This window comes from Columba livia, chromosome 1 (assembly GCF_036013475.1).
Source record: "Columba livia isolate bColLiv1 breed racing homer chromosome 1, bColLiv1.pat.W.v2, whole genome shotgun sequence".
Classification (NCBI taxonomy): domain Eukaryota; kingdom Metazoa; phylum Chordata; class Aves; order Columbiformes; family Columbidae; genus Columba; species Columba livia.
In genome coordinates, this window is record NC_088602.1 from 110,979,608 (window position 1) to 110,998,959 (window position 19,352).

A 19,352-nucleotide genomic window follows, 5' to 3' on the forward strand; every position below is an offset into this window, starting at 1 on the left:
GCACTGGAACAGGCTCCCCAGGGCGGTGTCAGAGCCCCAAGCCTGGCAGTGTTCAAGAAGAGACTGGACAACGCCCTCAGACACGTGGTGTGAATTTTGGAATTGTCATATGCAGGGTCAGGAGTTGGACTCCATGATCCTTGTGGGTCCCTTCCAACACAGGACATTCTGTGATTGGCTTACTGGATGCAGATGGCTGTAGTTGTCGTAGTCATCTCTTCTGTGCATTTCTCCTAGTGATTAAAATCAAGGATACCTCAGATGAGCTGCCTCCTGTTTGAGGGCCAGTGGGTAGGAGGCAGTCCTGAGACCCCTGTGCATTTTCTGTAACTCTGGAAGGTACTGGACTTAGAGAATGAGGATGATGCACATAAAGTGAACTGGGTAGTGTTAACGAGAAATATTCCCATGTGTTTCCTGGCTTTTCCATGAGAGGTATATCAATACATGGTGGGGGTATCATACCACCAGAAAGACCCAAAATTGAATTACCAGAAGGATCTATGAAGAAAATCTGCTGGAGTGAGTCGAGTGTTACAAAGCAATCTAAGTAACTTGCCCAGTTAAATACTGCACAGAGTATTTAATCTGAGAGAAATTGAGAGTTATATCTCTCTGCCTCTTCTTTCTGCGATACATCCACAGCTAACCCTTCTGATGTTGGTTAGTCAAATATTAATTTGTTGCATGAGCCCTGAGGTTGTTGACATACACACAGTGTTCTTGAAATAGATGTTAAAGAAGAGAGCCCCCAGACTGTCATGACCACTGATAAGTCCATTGACTCTTCTCCGGAAAGAACCAGCAAATAACTACAAAGTGGTCCTGTGTTCCTCCACTGCAGGACATGGTGGACAGCGATGTCAATACAGGAAATATGGGAAAAATATATGAGAGCTGGGTATGGGCATGGGGAACTTACATGCTTGATTTGCTTTTTTGTCTTTTTCAGTACAAGTGAACATTTAAAAGGAAAATGCAGTCATTCTCCGATCATTTTCCTTAGAGACAGTAGCTAATTTGGATCCAGTGACTGTGTAGATGTAAAGAAGATTATTTATTCCTAGTCTATTACTTCGCAGTCACCCACAATTGATTTTCCCATCCCATTTTCTTGCACAGTCACTCAGTATCACAAGATTCTTTGCAGTCAGCTTTTGGTTTGACTGTCTTGAACCATGAAGGCAAACTTTATCACCTTGCTGTTCACACTTTCACATTTTTAGCAGCACACAGAGCTAAATCATTCTACAAGTGCCCCCTTACCTCTAGGAAAGGTGACTTCTTTAACATTCTGGAAGTTTCAAAGACGACAAAGAAAATTTGGACTGCCCTATGTTAACATCCTGGGCAGGAAGGTGATGTTCATGAGTAATTCACCATAAGTGAGTGTGTAGCTTTCTTGAGTAGAGGATCCACTCTAGTGCTTTTTAAATCTATTGTGAATATTACTTAGTTTAGAATAAAATTAGTGCTTGATGGAAGAATAGTTTTTTGGGGTATTTTTTAAATATATTGCTTCTGATTACTTTATGGCATGTATTTCTCAAAGTTTCTTATATTTATTCTGTATTGTTTTATCATGTTTGTGACTTCTGTTTTTTCAATGCTATTATATAATTGTAAATTGAGCCATGTTTTCAGGTGGGAGACAACTCCTGATGCAGTACACAAAAATATGAAGTGTTAAGCTATCAACTATAGCAAGAAAAGTATAATCCTGCAGTGAGTCAAAACACAGAGATTATAATATCTATAATAAACTGCAGTGAATCAAAATGTGGAGATTTAATGTTAAACTGCTATTGGTGTGAAATCAAGGGCCAGATTCTAATTGTCTGCTTTACCCACCTAAGTCTGATTTACCGACTGAACCGCAGAGGTGTCCAGTTCAGCCATCAGGTTTTGGTCATCAAAGTTAAGCACTAATGTTCCCTGTCCAGCCAGCAGAATGCACTGGAGTAGGCAATCAGCTCTGGAAAAAGATTTTTAAGTTTCTGGAGGAGTTGCCAGCTTTGCTATTGTGTGTGTAGAGTACAAACAGTATTTTGCATAATGGTATAATGCATTACAGATATGTTAAGAAATTTAGAGATTTTTAGACAGAGTATGAAGCTATTAAAAAAAAAAAAAAACACATCAACAACAACAAACCTTCTAAACCATTGTCAGTCATGCTTTACTGAATCACTGAAGACTAAATATACCTGAATAAATAATTAACGATACATGTTCTCTCAACAGTTATATAATGTGCACTTCCTGAAGAGATGGGGTTTGGAAGGGAGAAAGTCAAAGAGATTGAATGACTAAATATGTTGAAATCAAACTATAATGTCAGGTATTTGAGAGGCTAATAACTATCAACACTAGAAATCCTTTCCCATCAAAAATCTTTTGTTGTGATGAGCTTTTATGTAACAGTACATATATGACAAAATAAATTATTGACCACTTTCTTGTTATTTACCTTTTCATTAACATATTATCATGAATTTCAATACTTCCAGTGCATGCAGGTGTATATCTCTGTCCTAGAAAAGATAGCAATTATGAAATAAATGAGCAGCAATCAGTCATTGAAAGCATCTCTCCATTATCTTCATCTTTATGATCCTTAAAAATTGCAGTGAGGAATCCTTACTTAATATATAAAAATAGCATCTAATAGCTGGAAAATGTTTTAAGTTCCTTTCAATTGCAGGTTACAAGATAATCATCTTGTGGGAACATGCCTAAGCATTTCCCTGTATTCAAGGTTGACAAAATGTCTCCTTTAATTCTTTTGGCAGTTGAAGAAAACTGATTGAAACCTTTTGTTAGACAACCTTCAGGATTAAGTGATCACATCTGTTGAGTAGTTTTTGAAGGATGTAATATAGATTTGGGTAATTAGCCAGAAGCTTTTCTTTTTTCCATTAACTCGTAGGCAGAGTACTGTCTCCAAAGTTTATTATCAGACTTAAGAGTTGCAAATGATGTTATCAAAGTTCAAGCCACTTGATTGTAGCATACTTTAAACATTTTAAAGTACTCCCAGTGCAATTTCCTTGCTGTCTAAAATAATCAGGCAGATAATGGATTTCACATTTCACAGTAATGGAAAACCGTCAGGAACATTGTGAGGCATTAATGACTGTGCGCATAATATGCCCTTTAACTGTTTTAATCTGAAGGAGAAACAAGTAGCTTTTGCCTTGAGCAGTTGCTTCTGTGAATGAATGTTGCAAACAGTACCAGTTGACATGCTGATGCACTGATGTGATTTATAAGAATGTCTATACATAATGGATTTATTTTGTTGCTTCTGCAGAACCTATCTTTGAATTTATTCACAACAAAAAAGGTTTCACTTTTATTCTCCAGATCTCATTATATTTGATTTATTTTTATGGTCTGCCATGATGCAAGCTGTCTTATATTTGACAATCCATTGCAAACAAATGAGAAGCAACTTCATCACTACAGGAAGCCTTATGGCAATTACTGCAGTCTGTATTGATCTGTGCAGATAAATTTCTCATTCATTCCATGAAATACAGAATTTTTTATTTTTGTCTTGTCTTTTGGGTGGAATGCTACTAATAAAGTATTTGTCAAAGTCATGATTCATGGTGGGATGAAGTTCAACCAACAATGAATAAAATCAGCACATCAGGCTCTGTATCAGACCATGTTCCTTGTATTTGCTGTCTCGAGTTTGTGAAGTGAGCAAATAGTCTTCAGATATTATACTATGCCTTCCACAGGCAGCATTTATCTGTTCATGCCAAATAACTGTACATGCAATGAATTCCTAGCTGCACTTTTTTAGGTAGAGTCAGTTTGCTCTACATGCATAGTTCAAACATGTTATTTGCACTGTATTTTTCGAGACTGACAATTCTTTGGCTTCTTAGGCTTTAGGGACACTGTGTACATGTAAGTTATTGCTGTTTGAAGCTAGACACAGAATTTGATTTCAAGCAAATTAATCTTTTATTTTCTCAGCCTTCAATAAGGGTAGTTCAGAGAGTCAGATGAGGAGGAGTAAGTCCAGAAAAGCACTTCTTTCAGTTTTCTGCTTCATTGTGACCATGTTCTTCAGTCATCCTGAGATCACGCTCAGCATCCCATCCACTACTGGGGTAACTTTCTCTTCACTTTGAAACTCCCAGAGTCTTTTCTCTGAGATTAAAGAGAGTTTGGTTTTCTCCAGTCCTTATTCTGCAATTTCCTCAGCACCTCCAAAGACATCAGGAAAGAAATTCATCTGTCAAAGCTGAAGTCCATGTGGAGTTCTCAGAGTACCTGTTCATAACACAAACTGGTTATAAAAAGGAACAAACATTTTCTGATTACATAGCTATTGTAAACTTTCCATACATTTTTAGTCTTGCTTACCCTTTTCTCAACTGTGTGCAAAGTGCAAAAATATTGTGTTTCAACAAGAAAAGTATCAAACAGCCCTGATTTGCTTCATAGGTGCAATTCAAGGTGTTTGAGCTTTTGTAGTTATATTTTGTTAAAAAGCTTAGGTTTGTACAGGCTGAATTTTTCAAGGCTCTCTAGTGTTGCTCCATAAAATTAAACTATTTTGGATGTCTCCTTCTTCATACACTAAATAAAATAAAGAATGTCACTAACAATAAACAATGAGCTGTCAGTTTAGAAGGTGATACACAGAGCTAACCAAGAGGAAAATACGTGCACACATGTTTAACTGAATGTTTCCTGAACCAGGGCTTCTCTCTTGGGGTTCAGACAGTTAGGTACCTTCAGAACGGATTACAAGACTGTCATGGAGGGACCCTGAAATTAGTTTTAGACAGACAAACAGGTCCAAAACAGGCTTTTATTCTGTCTGGGAAAGTCCAGGAAAACAACCAATTAGAAACGGTGTTTATACAATCAGTTAGCACTCCGGTAACATAAAATACAGGTTCAGATATCAGTTGAGGAAATTATTGGGGTACAGCAAATAAGAAAAATGGAGATCAACAGTGTGCATACACGTGGCTCACCAGAAACAATGCCAGAGCCATCCCTGACCCCAGGAAAATACACTCACTTGTCTAGTGAGGAAAACACCCACCCAACCGGTGAGGAATTATTAAGTTATCACTCACCCATACACGGCGATGAGGCAGTCCTCTTATTCAGGAGGCTACCTTAGACAGCATGCCAGTCTAAGGGGAGGGTCGCTCTTGGATGCATTTTGGCCCACTGCACCGAGAGAACACACACAAAGGGCAGCCTCAGCAGGATCCCCGTTTTTATAGTCTTGTCACATCTGGCTGTGGCATTCCAGGAGCTTCTCTGCTCCCCCACTCTGGCTGTGGGCGCCTAGAAACTTCCCAACCCTCTGGCGCCTCTTCCCCTCTCCTAGCTAACCCACAGAAGGTTAAACAATAGGAGCTATTAACTGCCCCATTGCAGGAGAGGGAGGAGGTGTTGGGGAAGCTGGTCTGGGTGTGTGCACGCACCTTCCACACCGAAGGAGAGGGGGGAGGGAGAGAAGAGGGGTGTGCAGCTGCCACACAAAGACAGAAGAAGATCATAGAATCATAGAATCATTTCGGTTGGAAGAAACCCTCAGGATCATCGAGTCAACCAAAACTTAGCTCTAGCATTAAACCGAGTCCCTAAGAACCTCACCTACGTGTCTCTTAAACGCCTCCAGGGATGGTATTTCAACCATTTCCCTGGGCACCCTGTTCCAATGCCTGACAGCCCTTTACATGAAGAATTTTTTTCCTAATGTCAGATCCGATCCTCCCCTGGCACAACTTGAGGCCATTTCCTCTCATCCTATCACTCGTTACTTGGGAGAAAAGACCAACACCCTCCATGCTACAACCTTCTGTCAGGTAGTTGCAGGGAGTGATCAGGTCTCCCCTCAGCCTCCTTTTCTCCAGGCTGAACAGCCCCAGTTCCCCCAGCTGCTCCTCATCAGACTTGTGCTCCAGGCCCCTCAACAGCTTTGTTGCCCTTCTCTGAACTCTTTCCAGCACCTCAGTGTCTTTCCTGTAGTGAGGGGCCCAAAACTGAACACAGGATTTGAGGTGCAGCCTCACCAGGACTGAGTACAGGTGGACGATCAGTTCCCTAGTCCTGCTGGCCACACTATTCCTGATACAAGCCAGGATGCTCTTGGCCTTTTTGGCCACCTGGGCACACTGCTGGCTCATGTTCAGCTGGCTGTCAGTCAACACCCTGAGATCCCTTTCTGCCAGGCAGCTTTCCAGCCATTCTTCCCCGAGCCTGTAGCGCTGCCTGGTCTTGTCCTCCACAGCTTTGTCATTTGACTTCTTTTCAGAAAAGATGGAACCTGGATTGTAGACCCTCCTCATTTGTGTATGTGTATGTGTGTGTATGTGTATGTGTATGTGCATGTGCATGTGTATGTGTATGTGTGCGCGGGTAAGTGTGGTGGTGGGTGGCAGCTCCTAGTTTGTGGGAGAAGGTTCTGCTCACCTTCCTGCTCCTGGGGATGGCAGATAGTCTCCATCCCTTTGGCTGAAGTTTGAAGGGACATGAAAGAACAACAAAGTTATTGGTTTTGTTTGTTTGGGGTTTTTTTGCTTTGTTTTGTTTGATTGTTTTCTTTTTTCTTTTTCTTTTTTTTTTCCTCATTTCTGGAAGAAGGAGCCTTTTTTTGTGGCCGCTAGGCTATATTATCTACTGGAAAATGAAAACTGTTCATTCACACTTCTGTGGGGTAAAGCAGGCCTGCAATCCAGCAGGAAACAACTTGTTCCTGAAGGTCACTACATAATGTGAAGTTTCTGAGGTGCTAATAACGGGTCATTATTTTTGTTCTTTTTATTCAGTGCCAGTTGGTAACTTCATCTGTTAATGATAAACATGAAATGCTTATAAAATTATGAAGGGATCATTTCTAAACAGCGATTTGTGTGACTCAAAGACACTGATGACAAACAAGGTATTTTACATACTTTATTACAAATGAAAATATTCCTCAAAGACATAACTCACGACTTGCTTAGCTCCATCAAGAAAGAAATAAAGCTCCTTTCTTCTTACTTGCTGAATTGATTGAATATCTACACACTTAGTCAGAAGTTAAGATTACATCACCAGAAGTAGTAACATCCTCTTAAATACTGTTTTTATGTTCTTGTGCAGTAAAAGAAATGAACTAGAAGACTTAAGAATAGCCTTGAAAAGAACTTTAAGGAATAAAAGCGTGTAGAATTTGTAAAAAAGCTAGACAAATAATGCTTTAGAAACCTGACTTTGAATTATAAAATAGAGTAGTGATATAATCAAGGAATATATTAGAATAAGTAATTTAAAAAGTGTAGTCTGCATCTTGCACATGTCAGTTTTTCTGTTTGCATTGCTGCATGAAGTTCAAGGCATAGTTTTTATGTTTTATTTGTTTGTTTGGTTTGGTTTTGTTTTTTAATAAAGAAAATGATACAAAAATACAGTACCAGTAAGGCAAATGTTAAAAATAGGATTAAATCCAATATACTCAAATATCCATTATCAGGTATCTTCTGGGCATAGACCAGAAATTAGTATCACATTGTCCACTCCAATTTCTCCAGTTTTGCCCTTTCCACGTTCTGATTCAAAGGTGACCTGTCATAAGAAAAGAGATGTATTAACAATGAAAATGTAGTTTATCTAACCATTTAGCAACTCTTAACACTAATTAGTTATAATGCTATCTCTGAGGAACATTTTATCACAATACAGGACTTAATGACTTAAATCCTCACAGTTTTTCTGTTTTCCATGTGCTATTTGAACTCAAAATCAAATCGATTCCTTTAATAAGATTACTTATACTTATTACTTTTTAGAAAGAAAACGCAAACTGAGTGAAATCCTATTAGAATAATGTAGTTTTATCATAATATGTGATGTTAGTGCAGTTAATTTCTTGAAGATGTTACAACTGTTCATTTTCAATCTGTTTGGATCCTTAGGTTTTGGGTGAATATACTGTATATTTTTTCTCTCTATAGTATAGTATGTATACTATATGTAAAGAGTAGGTTCATTTTTATGAATAGAATTCCTGGGTTTTTATTTTAGTCTGATTCTCATTTATGTAAGGGATTTTCTACATCATTCCAGCAGTACAAGGAACCTTAAAAAGGGTTTGCATTTCATTTATACTCACAGGATTCAATTATACAGTAGAAGCCTTTACAGAGCACTGAAAACATTCAGTCACATAAATGAAAACCAGGCCCTAGAATTTCAAGGATAAACTTGCTGAAGTCCTGATTGAGGCAGTTTTCTGGCACACATCAGTGCACAGTGTTCTCCGTTGGCTAGTATGTCCTGCTTCTAAGGTGATTGCCCAAATTTGATTATACATTATGTTTCCTTTTGCTCTAATGGTCTGGTTTAGTGTGGTTTGAGAGCATCTGCTCCTATGAAATGGAAAATTTTCATTTTTTCACGCACGGAGGTATGCTTCTGTTGCATGAGATATAAAGGAGAGGTTTTGATTGCTTGTGTTAATTTATGATCTGATGCAGGTTTTGTAAAAATGACATGATTACTGACATCAGTGTCCTAACCAATTTGGGTAATTCACTTCTGAAATTACAACCAGATAATAACTTTTCTGCCTGCTGAAATGTGTGCTCCTGTTTTCTATTTCAGATAAGCCTTTCAACGGCCAGTAAGCGATGCCTATAAAACAGCTGGTGGAACACTTGAGGATTAGGAAATTAAGCTGTTGTGTTGGTTATGGTAGTTGACTCATGAATTGTGTTATACTTACACTGTTGGTTGTTTCAGTCCCCTGAAATATCTCTATTTTCCCCGTTCTCCACCTTTCATCTTTTCCTTTGTTCTGCTCCCAGACAGGAGCAGGTTTTTTGTCTGCCAGGAACACTCGAAGTTTTCCCACTCTCTCACCAGCCAGCCGATAACTGAAAATCAAGCAGTAGCTGCTCTTTGGTTTGAGGTCGCTGAGGAGAAGTTTAAGACGCCCCATATCATTCTTGTGTCCCACAAAACCTGGAACTGCCATGTAGTACCCATCGCCTTGTAACATAAAAAAGGAAAAGACATCTTTAGTGGACTTATGTTATTTATTAGCAAATTGAATACATATTTACTAAGAATATGTGGAAGCTGTGTTACTCGAATAATTTAAAATCAGGCTGGAGAAAAGCAGCAGGGAGTGAACTTTGCAAGGAATAAACTTGCACTGTTGGAAGACAGATCAGTTTACAGAAGAGATGAGTTCATATTTCACTGGCAGTTACAGTCACTTTTCCTTGCACTAACTTTCAAAGGCAAAACCATCTCTGTTTTTCAAATGCAACAGCCTGAAACGTGCTGCTGTGCCTCTGTGGTCAGACCATTTCCAGTGGCTGAACTAGCTCAATGCTCTCTCCACTGTTCTCTGCAGTCATGACAAACTTGTGAAGGAACTGATATCTTATTTCCCAGATACTGGAGGACTCATGAAATGACAGAAACACACAAAGTGATAAACGGATTAAACATCTGGCTCTGTAAATAAAGTCATAATCCACAGATGTAAGTTTGGGGAAATGAGGTAAGGTCAGGCTAAGGTCTTCCTGGAAGTGACAGCACAAAGAAGGGACTTGGGAAAAAGGAAATGTATGGAGCAGGAGAGAAAGGATTAGTGAAGAAAGACTGGGATGGAAAGACTGTGAGGGAAGAGGGAGGGAATGTGTGTGCAGGAACTGGAGAAAGTGTCCTGCGGGATCTGCAGGATCCACCAATCCCTGCTGCAGCAACTTCTGCAATGTTTCCTGTGTCAACAGGGGAAGAGGCATCTTTTCAAACAAGTTCCTTCAGCCACACCTTTTTATATACACCTGCACAGCGGTTACACATGGCACTTGTGGAGCTCTTTCTCAGGTTTTAGCAGGCCTGCTGATGGCACCAGGTCAGCTATTGGTTGTCCTTGAATAGCCCCCTGCCCTTGGCTCCTTCTGAGGAATGCTGTCACTAGTTTGTCTTATAGAGTTTGAGATTTCTTAGCAGCTATCGCGGTGCTGTTTAAGCGGCGTGAGTGACTACATTGCTACATCCATCTAAATGACAACCGTGTCATTAAATGCCCTACCAGTCTTGGAGAGGCAAAACACGTAACTAATAAGGTTCCCATTGCCTTGTACCTTGCCATACTGAACAGTTATGTTCTCATAATCTTTTGATTCATTTGTGTTGAAATATGTTGCTGATTACCAGTTGGTACTGGATATTTCAAATAAACAATTTCCAGTCCCAGTATTCTCTGCCTCCTTGTTTCTTTTATACAGATAACCCACTGATGGGGAAGCTAATTCTTGATTCTGGTTTCCCCTCCATCCCCCTTTTTTTCAAGGGCATGAGCCATCAAATCAAAGCATAGCTAGAGGACAGATACTTAAATACCTCTGTCTCGATCAGCAGGATTCCAATCAAAGTCATCATCAGCGTCTTGTTTCCAGTCACAGACCCCTCGACTGAAGCTGCAATCAACTGAAAAAAATGGCACTGGAGACTCAGAGATAAGAGAAGCACTGTATCATAAATGCTGATAAAAATAATTTGCTCTTTATTCACCCAGTTATTAAGGTATAGGTCATTCTAAAATTATCTACAATCTGAGATCAGACAGTGTTGACCTAGATTAAATTTTGAAAAAGCAAACCATTAGCATTTCTGTAGTAATTCTTTCTTTAACTCACAGTACAGTCTGTTGTGTCTTTACTGCCAATCTCCCATCTGCAGGAGTTTATATGCTGTGACTTCTGTATACTGAGCACCTCCTGATTGCCAGGTATAGTTGGAGCAGTTAGTTTTGAACAGGTTTGGGATCTGCCAACTTTAGAGCTTTCCTCTTTCCGTTTATTATGCTGCTGTCATTGTAATCAGCTGAGATGCTCAAGCTCCAGTTCTATCCATTGAAGGAAAGAAGCTGGCTTCCCATGAGAGGAATCCTTTACATCAGCACTTGGTACTCACACTACATGGAGCCGGGGATAGCCCAAATTAGTTGACCTTTAGAGGACACTGAAAAAGGGCACACCCAGAGCACACCACAGCCTTCGTGACTACACAGGTGAAAAAGCATTACACGCACGAAGAAAGAAACACTGTGCAATGCAAAGCATGACAGCTCAGATTAAGAGTAATGTGTCAGTCATCTGAATTTCCTCAGAAAGAAGCATTCTTCCAGTTCTTTTAATGTATTTTATCATGAGACAGGCAAGTGCAGTACATGGCATCTAGAGAGCTTTACTGTATAAATCTATTGTTTCTGAGATCAATACTTTCTGAATTGGAAAACCCTCAGTGTGTTATCCTTAATGTCAGCCAGAACATCTGACCATTTTGTTATGTTTAGTTTTCTTTAAGATTTGTAAGCATTTGTGGATTTTTTTGGGTGAAACCCACCTTGTCCTGAAAGTAATCTCAGCTACAGCCAGTCCCAGCATTTCAGCCCCTTCCCATTTGGCTGCTAACTCCCCAGGAAGATGCTGCTGCCACTAAATGTATCAGCTCAATACAATCTTTCAGTCCCCCCTTTTGGGTTCTCCTTTTTTCTGTGATGCCCATAAGCAGTTCCTTATAGTCAGCTTCATTATTCTGTCCACCACAGAGAAACTGTTTTCCACCAGAAAAGAGAGGGATAGTGACCATTGATCTGCTTTTAACCAGAGCTACACTGCAATGTTAGAGTTCCCAACAGGCAGTGGAGTTTTCCATTTAAAAGTGGGTGAAGCAGTTTCCTAACACAAGGCAGAAGCTTAAGTTGTGTACATAAATTGACAAGTCTTGGACCTTGTATGCTCCCCTGACTGATTTGACAATATTTTATTAATATGAGAAAGAACAGGTAGTATCATTTTGCTCTGATACCCACAGGACTTACTGATGAATTGGGAGCTAACATAAATTCATAGCCAAGCTATTCAAGATTCAGGGTAAATATTTATTCTGTCTTATTCAAGGGAAACTCCTGCTGACTTCTGACAGAGGCCCAGGAGAAAAAACAAGAGAATATGGCTGAAGGACATGGGCATATTGTTGTGTACTATGCAACACTCTTCTAACATGATTTAATTTTACAGACTAGAAAAGACTCCATCTTTTCATGACAATGAAATAAATCAAGTGAAATTCAATTGCAAGTCAAGTTTCAATGTGGCAGAACTTTCTATACATGGCTTATAAACAGTTAAAGTATGTTTTGAAAAGGACACAAAACCAGCTTCTCACATTGGAGCTGGCAGAATGGTTTGACCTTCAATGCCCTTTGTTTTATGTTAAAGGATTCTAAACTGGTTCTGGCTTGGCTCATATAGGTTGCCATGAAAACACACAATACACAGGAAAATGAATACTGTAGAATAAAAATAATCTACCTTCTTGCTCTGGTCTTGACACCGGAATTTCCCTTTGTGCCAGGAGAGGGACAAAGGCAGCTGCTTCTTTCACCTTGGGAACTAGGGAAAACAACTTGTCAAGTGCTGAGTCAGGATGGGAACAGAAAATAAAACTTTATTCCTTTATATCAATTGGCATCATTTATTGAAATAACTCAATATGTGTGTTTTTCACTCCATGACCAAACTCACATTTATAACCCCAGTTAAATACTAACTCTGGATTTTGAGACTTTGTTTAAATTGCTGTTTTCCACAGCACCGTGCCTTCTAAGCTGTGGGCAATGGAGATACAATATTCACAAGGTCATAAAATGTTGAACACGATCTTTCTTTGACGTGGTGATCTGCTTTCTTGCTACAAAACTTCAACTAATAATCAAAGTACCTGAACTCTACCAGACAGCAAAGACGACTCAATGCCTAGGCAGCACTTTGCCAACAGCAGCCACGAAAAACGGGTAATGTTAGAGACTTTGTAAAAGCCATAAGGGTTAGGGGATGACAGGCCAACAGCTCTGTATTCAGGCAAGTGATAACTGGTGTTGCTGTAACAGAGGCCCCAGGAAATTATTTCTCTGAAGCCGTATTTTCTGCTAGGGTACATGTTCTCCTGCAAACCTGATCTGCTCTGTGACTGCCCTACCTCTTCCTCACTCTCCCTGCAACAGCTGGCAAGCACAGCCTGATATTTTGATAACCGGTCCTGATAACAAGTTCCTTTTGTAAAAGTTGGTTGATGCGTTTTGTGCCAAACTAGAAGAGTCAGTAGAGCAGGACAGCCAATGAATGTTAGGTGCGTTAGCTATGATACTGGCCTAAAGGAGGTTACTCAGAAACACTGTTTTTTCAGCAGCAGCCTCAGAGACCAATGCAAAACCTCTCCTGTCTGATGACCTACAAAGGTATAGAAGCTTGCAAACTCTTATTTACTCTCAGTAATACTCTGAAATACTCTAAGTATTTTTAAAGTTCTGTGATCAACCTTCTTTTGTAGTATTTTAAGGGGTTAATAGAGAAGTGCCCTCACTAAAAAAAGTCACAGTCTCTACTTCTTTGTGCAGAGCCTGTGTAAGTCACTAATCACAGATGATATAAGGGCAAAACCTGCTTTCACTGGCAGAGGATTCTATCCTTTGCAAAGACATATGCAGGTGTTACCTATGATATATAAGTACACATCTATGAAAACAGGAGGAGCTGAAATGTGCCATTTTAGAGGAGGAATGAGGGAGCATCCTTTGGATTACTGCTTACGGAAGGTGTTAGTGGAAGGCCTGACAGACTGAAGTTCACTTTTCAGCCACACCACATGGGCAGCAGCACTAGGAAGGGCTCAGGCTTTCTCAACTGTCAGATGACAGAAGCTGTGGAAATGGAAATCACTTTTCCCTACTCGGCATCCACATGCACACACGTTTGTTCAGAGGGGAGTTTGTTCCAGTGGGTTCACTGAGCTAGGACTTTCCATCAAAATACTCCAACATATTCATAGTCATAAGCACATATTCCATTTTAAGAACATGCTTACAACCCACTGCAATCCCGAGTCTCCTCGCACTATAAAGACCGTGACATCTCCTTAACCTTTCTTCTTCAAATCTGTCGAAAATTGCGCTGTATGTACACCAGAGAAAACACACACTAACGAAGAGGCCCTGGAGGCACTTCCAGAGGTGCTGAATTGTGCTGAGAAAGGAGATTGCGGCAATCTTCTGAGCTTTCTGATGAGTTGCCAGGAGCGTGTCCTCTCTTGTTGCCCTTACAGCCTTCCCTTCACTCAGGCCATTGCTTAAATCACCTGGAAAATATTCTTACTTAAGGCAAGGATTAATATGTCTTTCTCAAAATTAATATATGTCTAAATTTACACATTTAGAAACAGGCACATTGAGATTAGGTGTTTAGGTTTAGTGTCATGCCACAAAATTGGCCTCATACTTAGTGGAAGAGGTTCAGGCTATGAAAACCCTTGCCAAAATGAAGAGAGCTATTAAAATACATTCAGTTCTGGAAAGAGTGGAGTGATTTAAAAGAAGACAACAGCTGCCAGAATGATTTATTTACTGAGTTATTGAATTACACTTGAATTCACTTGAGGGATATATATGCAGGTGTACCTGTGTGCTGCAGATGCTTCAAGTGAAGAACTGTCATACGCACAAAAAGAGCCAAATTTTGTATCCAAATCTATTTTTGTTTTCGTTAGACTCACTGGAAGATATCACCAGCGTGTTATGAGACTAAGCTTCAGCTTGAAGAAGGTTTCCAAAAAACCTTACTTCTTGGAATGTGCCTACATTTTGCATCAGACCATCACTGGACATAGCCAGGATCCCCCTCCTAAGTACAAGACAGGAGTCAAGATTGCTCTTTTCAGCTCTTCTGCTGTCAGGTGGTGCTTGCAGAAAGGCAGGCCTCATCTTATGTTCCCTAATCTGCCCCTTCTTTCGGCACTGCTGGTACCCACCCACCCACCCACTGCTGGTACCCACCCACTACTTAACTGCAGCACTATCTACTATATAATGTCTACATGTAAAACCCTTCGTATCGTGGTGCCACATGTTCCTAACTATTGATATCATCATGATACTCTTATGAGGTTGATCTTATGAGGGGGAATTAGTGGTGCAGAGAACTAATTCCCAGGTCTTCAGAGGTACCTATGTAACCAACTACCACCAGTGTCTGTAGGAATCATGTTTGTGAATGTCTGTGATGAGCTGAGCATAAGTAAATTGTTGATGTTCTTGTCCTGAGAACAGCCACCTCGTTGCTGACATGGGTTCTTGCCTCTGGAAGAAATTCAGCGTTGCTGCCTGTGATGTATATCCAAGTATTGCCCCTGATCTGAGGAGAGGGAATCCTTCTGAGTCATGTTAGATATTGTTTGTCTGTTGTACTACATATGAAGAACTGCAGCAAGGAAAGAGACTTTCTGCAAAATAGAACAGCCCCAGACAGCTCTATCTGGCTGAAAGTACTTCTATAAAAAATAATAGGGCTCGCATAAAGCAACTCTGAAACTACTGAAGATGACTACAATCGTGGAAACACCTCTTAGCAATAACTTCAGAAAATGAGAAAGTAGTGCTGAAGAGAAAAATTGAGACATTGTCCTAGTATAAACATGCCTAAACAGAGTGCCATGAGGGGATTTAGAAAGGAATTTATACGTGAAACTAGAATTCCACTTTAAAAACTCTAGGCTTCCAGGGTGCACCAAACATGACGAAATAGCTAAGGTCTGAGAGCCACCTCCCAGCCACCTCCTCTCTCAGGGGACCTTTAGACGACCAAGTAAAGAAAGGAAAAAGATTGCCACTTCAAGATACAGAAAAAGAGTTGGTTAGGTTTAAGCATATCCTTTTGTACAGTGCACTGTTGCATCCTCCTGGAAGTACAGGCAGACACCAGCTCTGTCTGCCTGTCAAACAGGTTTGTCAGCTCTGGTCTGCCAGTAGCACCAACTCCTGACTCCATGACTTCTGGTTTGGAGCTGGCTTGCACCCAGCTTGTTTGGAGCACAACTGCAGTGAGATCAGCTCTGCCTGAAAAGTACCTTGTACACAGACCCTCAAGTCAGTCTGTGAGTCAAATAAGGGGCAAGGAGATCACAAAAGCAATAGGAAGCTTCAGGAGCTCATCTGGAAAAGCACTGCTTGGACAAAGCTGCAATATGAAAGGGTTCAAAATAAAAAATAATAAACCCACAAAAACCAACAATAACAACCACCAACCAGCCAAACAAACCCAGAAGTCAAAACCCCAAACCCAACAGGCAGAAGGTCAGTAGAACAGGTCTGTGGAGCACTGTTTAATGGGCACTCTTCAGAAAAAGTACAAAAGCACTGGTAAGCGACTGGTAAATGAATCTGGTGCTAAAGGAGCTTACTGAACACTGATAGATATTCCTTTATGTGCACTTGGTTTTACCTCTCTGCTTTGCCAACTGCTGTATATAAAATTCCTTACAGTGCATTTGGAAATGAATTTTTTTTTTTTTTTCTGAAAAAAATATGGCTTGGTTTATAGCTTGGAAGTAATTTTCTATTTGTCTGCAGTAATGCATAAGCTATCCTTAAAGTCTTATTTTTTTTTTTTTCCCTGTTAGTGGGACTGTATTTCTTATAAATCATCTGTACTATCACACTGAGCTCTTGCTGAGGCAGCTATATTGGAAGAAGAAATATATACCAGAATAGAAGCACCCATGCATTTAAGTGTGCTAGTTGTGGGCAATGGGGTATATTTTTATTTCTGGTTATGGCTGTTTGATTTTTCTGTGCCCTGGTAGATGCCTATGCCTGGTTTTGCCTAGGTAGTCTAGTTAGTCTAAATGTAAAAATAACACAAAATTTTGGAAAAGTAACTCACTGTTGGTAAACCTAACACGTAGAATACTGAAGTGCCTGAAACTGCAGCATGTGGGAACTCTCACAAAAGTGGTACTTGCTGTCTTTCTAACACGTTCTCTGATGTTCAAAGTCCATTAAAAAAAACCCAACAAACTAACCAGAAAACTAGAGTGGCCGCTGTAAAAAAACCAAAACAAACAGAATGTAAGAGGTAGTAAAATGGGGATGAGCTTCTTATACATAGTCCAACATGTTGTTATGCTGGACTGAAAGGAATCTGCTGCATCTCTGCTACCACATCCTCTTCAGAAAGAATTACATTCACCAGATGCCTGATGTCTTTGGGCCTTTCATCTATAGCTGTGGTCTGAGCATTATTCACTCACGCAGTGCTCTATTTATCAGAAAACAATAAGATTAAGAGCAAATGTCCTGATTAACTGAGTGTACTCTTGTTCAGAATTAAGAGCCTAGAACCCATAAGGGAAACACTCCATTTTTAGTATTGCCAAATAAACCAAAAAACCAAAACCTCTTTATCACTCTTGGTGCTATCAAAGGAAGGGGCTGTGTAATCAGTTTAGCTGACTACATGATACTATAGTAGTGTTTTAAGCACAATATGAGTTTCATGAACTCAAAGTACAGAGAATATGGAACTTAGTTGCAATTGGCCATATCATTCTGTATTGCAAATGGTACAAGAAAAGCACTGAAATGACAGAATTAAGGTTGTGCATTATAAGTTCACCTCCAGCTTCAGTGTGGGATCTGTACAGTCATTGCTTATATAACTAAACACTTTGGTCCACCTCTCTGTATCTTCTTCTATGTACAGAAATGACATTTTTCACACAGTAAGGAGCTTTCCAATACTTCGCTTTACTCTCATTTTCTATACATCTGCAATTTTGGCAATCAATAGCACAGAGTCCTATTTCCTATACTGCAACATCTAAACCGGACTGGTCCTTCCTTTACACTGAAAAAGACGAGGATCCCATGAAAAATAGTCACTTAAAGTCACTACAAACTATATCACAAGGTATAAAAACATAAGAAGAAAAATTTATGTTTACACAGATGACCTTAATTTTGACATTTCTTAAATGCTGGGAGCTTCACTTTGTTAGATTTAACTATTGTGTTTTTATAAAAACCTGCGAGTAGAAGTTTTCATGACGGTTCTGTATTTCTATAACTGGCCTATTTTAATTATTTCAATTTTCATATAATAATTCCTTTTTCTCTACAGTATATTTCTGTAGCTCCCTATATATTTATTCTGTGGTAAAACTACCATGATAAAAGAATGCAGAAATGAAGAAAATGATTAGGATCTCTGAAAAGTGTGACCTATCCATTTTTCCTAATTAACTACTCTTCCTGGAAGACAAACAATGCCAATATTAATATTCGCATTAGTACTAGTATTAGTATTAATAATACAAAAGGCAGATGCAATACAAATACTTGAGGGGATTATATGGAAGAACTTATTATTGTAGTAAAGGAATCACTGCTGAATAGACATCAGCAGAGAAGGAAAAAAAATTATGTGTAGGTTTAGAAGCTGTAAATTTGAGCTAATCTTGTACTCCAAAGGATCATTCAATATCATTAAAATTGAAAGTGTTTTTTAAAGCCGAACGTTCAAGCAATTAAGTGCCTAAATCATGACTGAATTTTTATAATAATAAGGATAAAGTATAGCATGTGGAAATTTAAAAGGAAAGGAAACACAGTTAACATATGCAACCCATGCTGAGAGAAAAATGCAAACGGTACAATGTATTAAGTCCTATTTATAGCTGGCATAAAACAGGAAAGCCATAAATAATACAGAGTTCACATACTTAATGAATCTACATCCTGGGTACACTACAGGGTGTTTCAAAAAGATGGACCCAGATTGAAATAAAAATTCTTGATGTTTTGAAACACCCTGCAGTTTCCCTGCATAAAGAAGCACACCAACTTTTTGCCAGCATTCCCTGGCAAAATAAAAACTCTCTTCAGTTCAGTATATAAATCTCTTATATTAATAATGTCAAATTCCAGCCAAATGTGACTGGAACAAAGGCAGTATAGGCAAAAATACAGATAAACCACAGTGATTTAATATTTTCAAGCAATAATATTAATTGTCATTGCTGTCAGTTGTAGTGGTAATATCGTAGAGACAAGTAGTCTCTGCGTTGCCCAGCCACGTGCTGTTCAAATGTCCTGGTTTGGTTGAGAAACTCCTTGAAAAAGAAGCTAGTCAAACATCATGATAAATTTATCTTGTATATTATTTTGACTTGGCTTTTCCTGTGGACAAGAGATTTTCCCTCTGTGTCCTCACTCAAACTGAAATCTTGGAAAGGAATCCATTCCAAATAGTGTAGCACTGAGTACTTAACAAGAATGTGATATGACCCACCTTTTGCAGTTCCATCAGGCTATGTAGACCAGTATAGGAGAGCATGTTCCTCTTGTATCACCAGGCACAGAGATCAGAGCCCTGTATCCTTTTAACTCAAAAAGATGGTGACCCTACCCTAGGGGCACTATTTTTGGTAATTTCTTCCTGACCTGTCCAAGCAGGTTACAGAAGAAACCTGTTGAG

At 39.4% G+C, this 19,352-nt stretch overlaps 1 protein-coding gene across 5 annotated transcripts in view; it reads right to left on the reverse strand.

The window, feature by feature from the left end:
* Positions 1-6,925: 6,925 nt before the first annotated feature.
* The window catches only part of EGFL6 (EGF like domain multiple 6), a 48,342-nt gene continuing 35,915 nt past the window's right edge, over positions 6,926-19,352 (reverse strand). For 3 of the 5 annotated variants that reach the window (XM_065072906.1, XM_065072915.1, XM_065072893.1), the window contains 4 exons: positions 12,360-12,440; positions 10,384-10,485; positions 8,750-9,015; positions 6,926-7,590 (listed from right to left, as the gene is read on the reverse strand). In XM_065072906.1, coding sequence (XP_064928978.1) covers positions 7,495-7,590; positions 8,750-9,015; positions 10,384-10,485; positions 12,360-12,440 — 545 coding nt within the window. In that variant the 3' untranslated portion in view covers positions 6,926-7,494. The remainder of the gene's footprint in view (positions 7,591-8,749; positions 9,016-10,383; positions 10,486-12,359; positions 12,441-19,352) is intronic. The other 2 variants (XM_065072922.1, XM_065072898.1) reach the window with 1 other exon arrangement.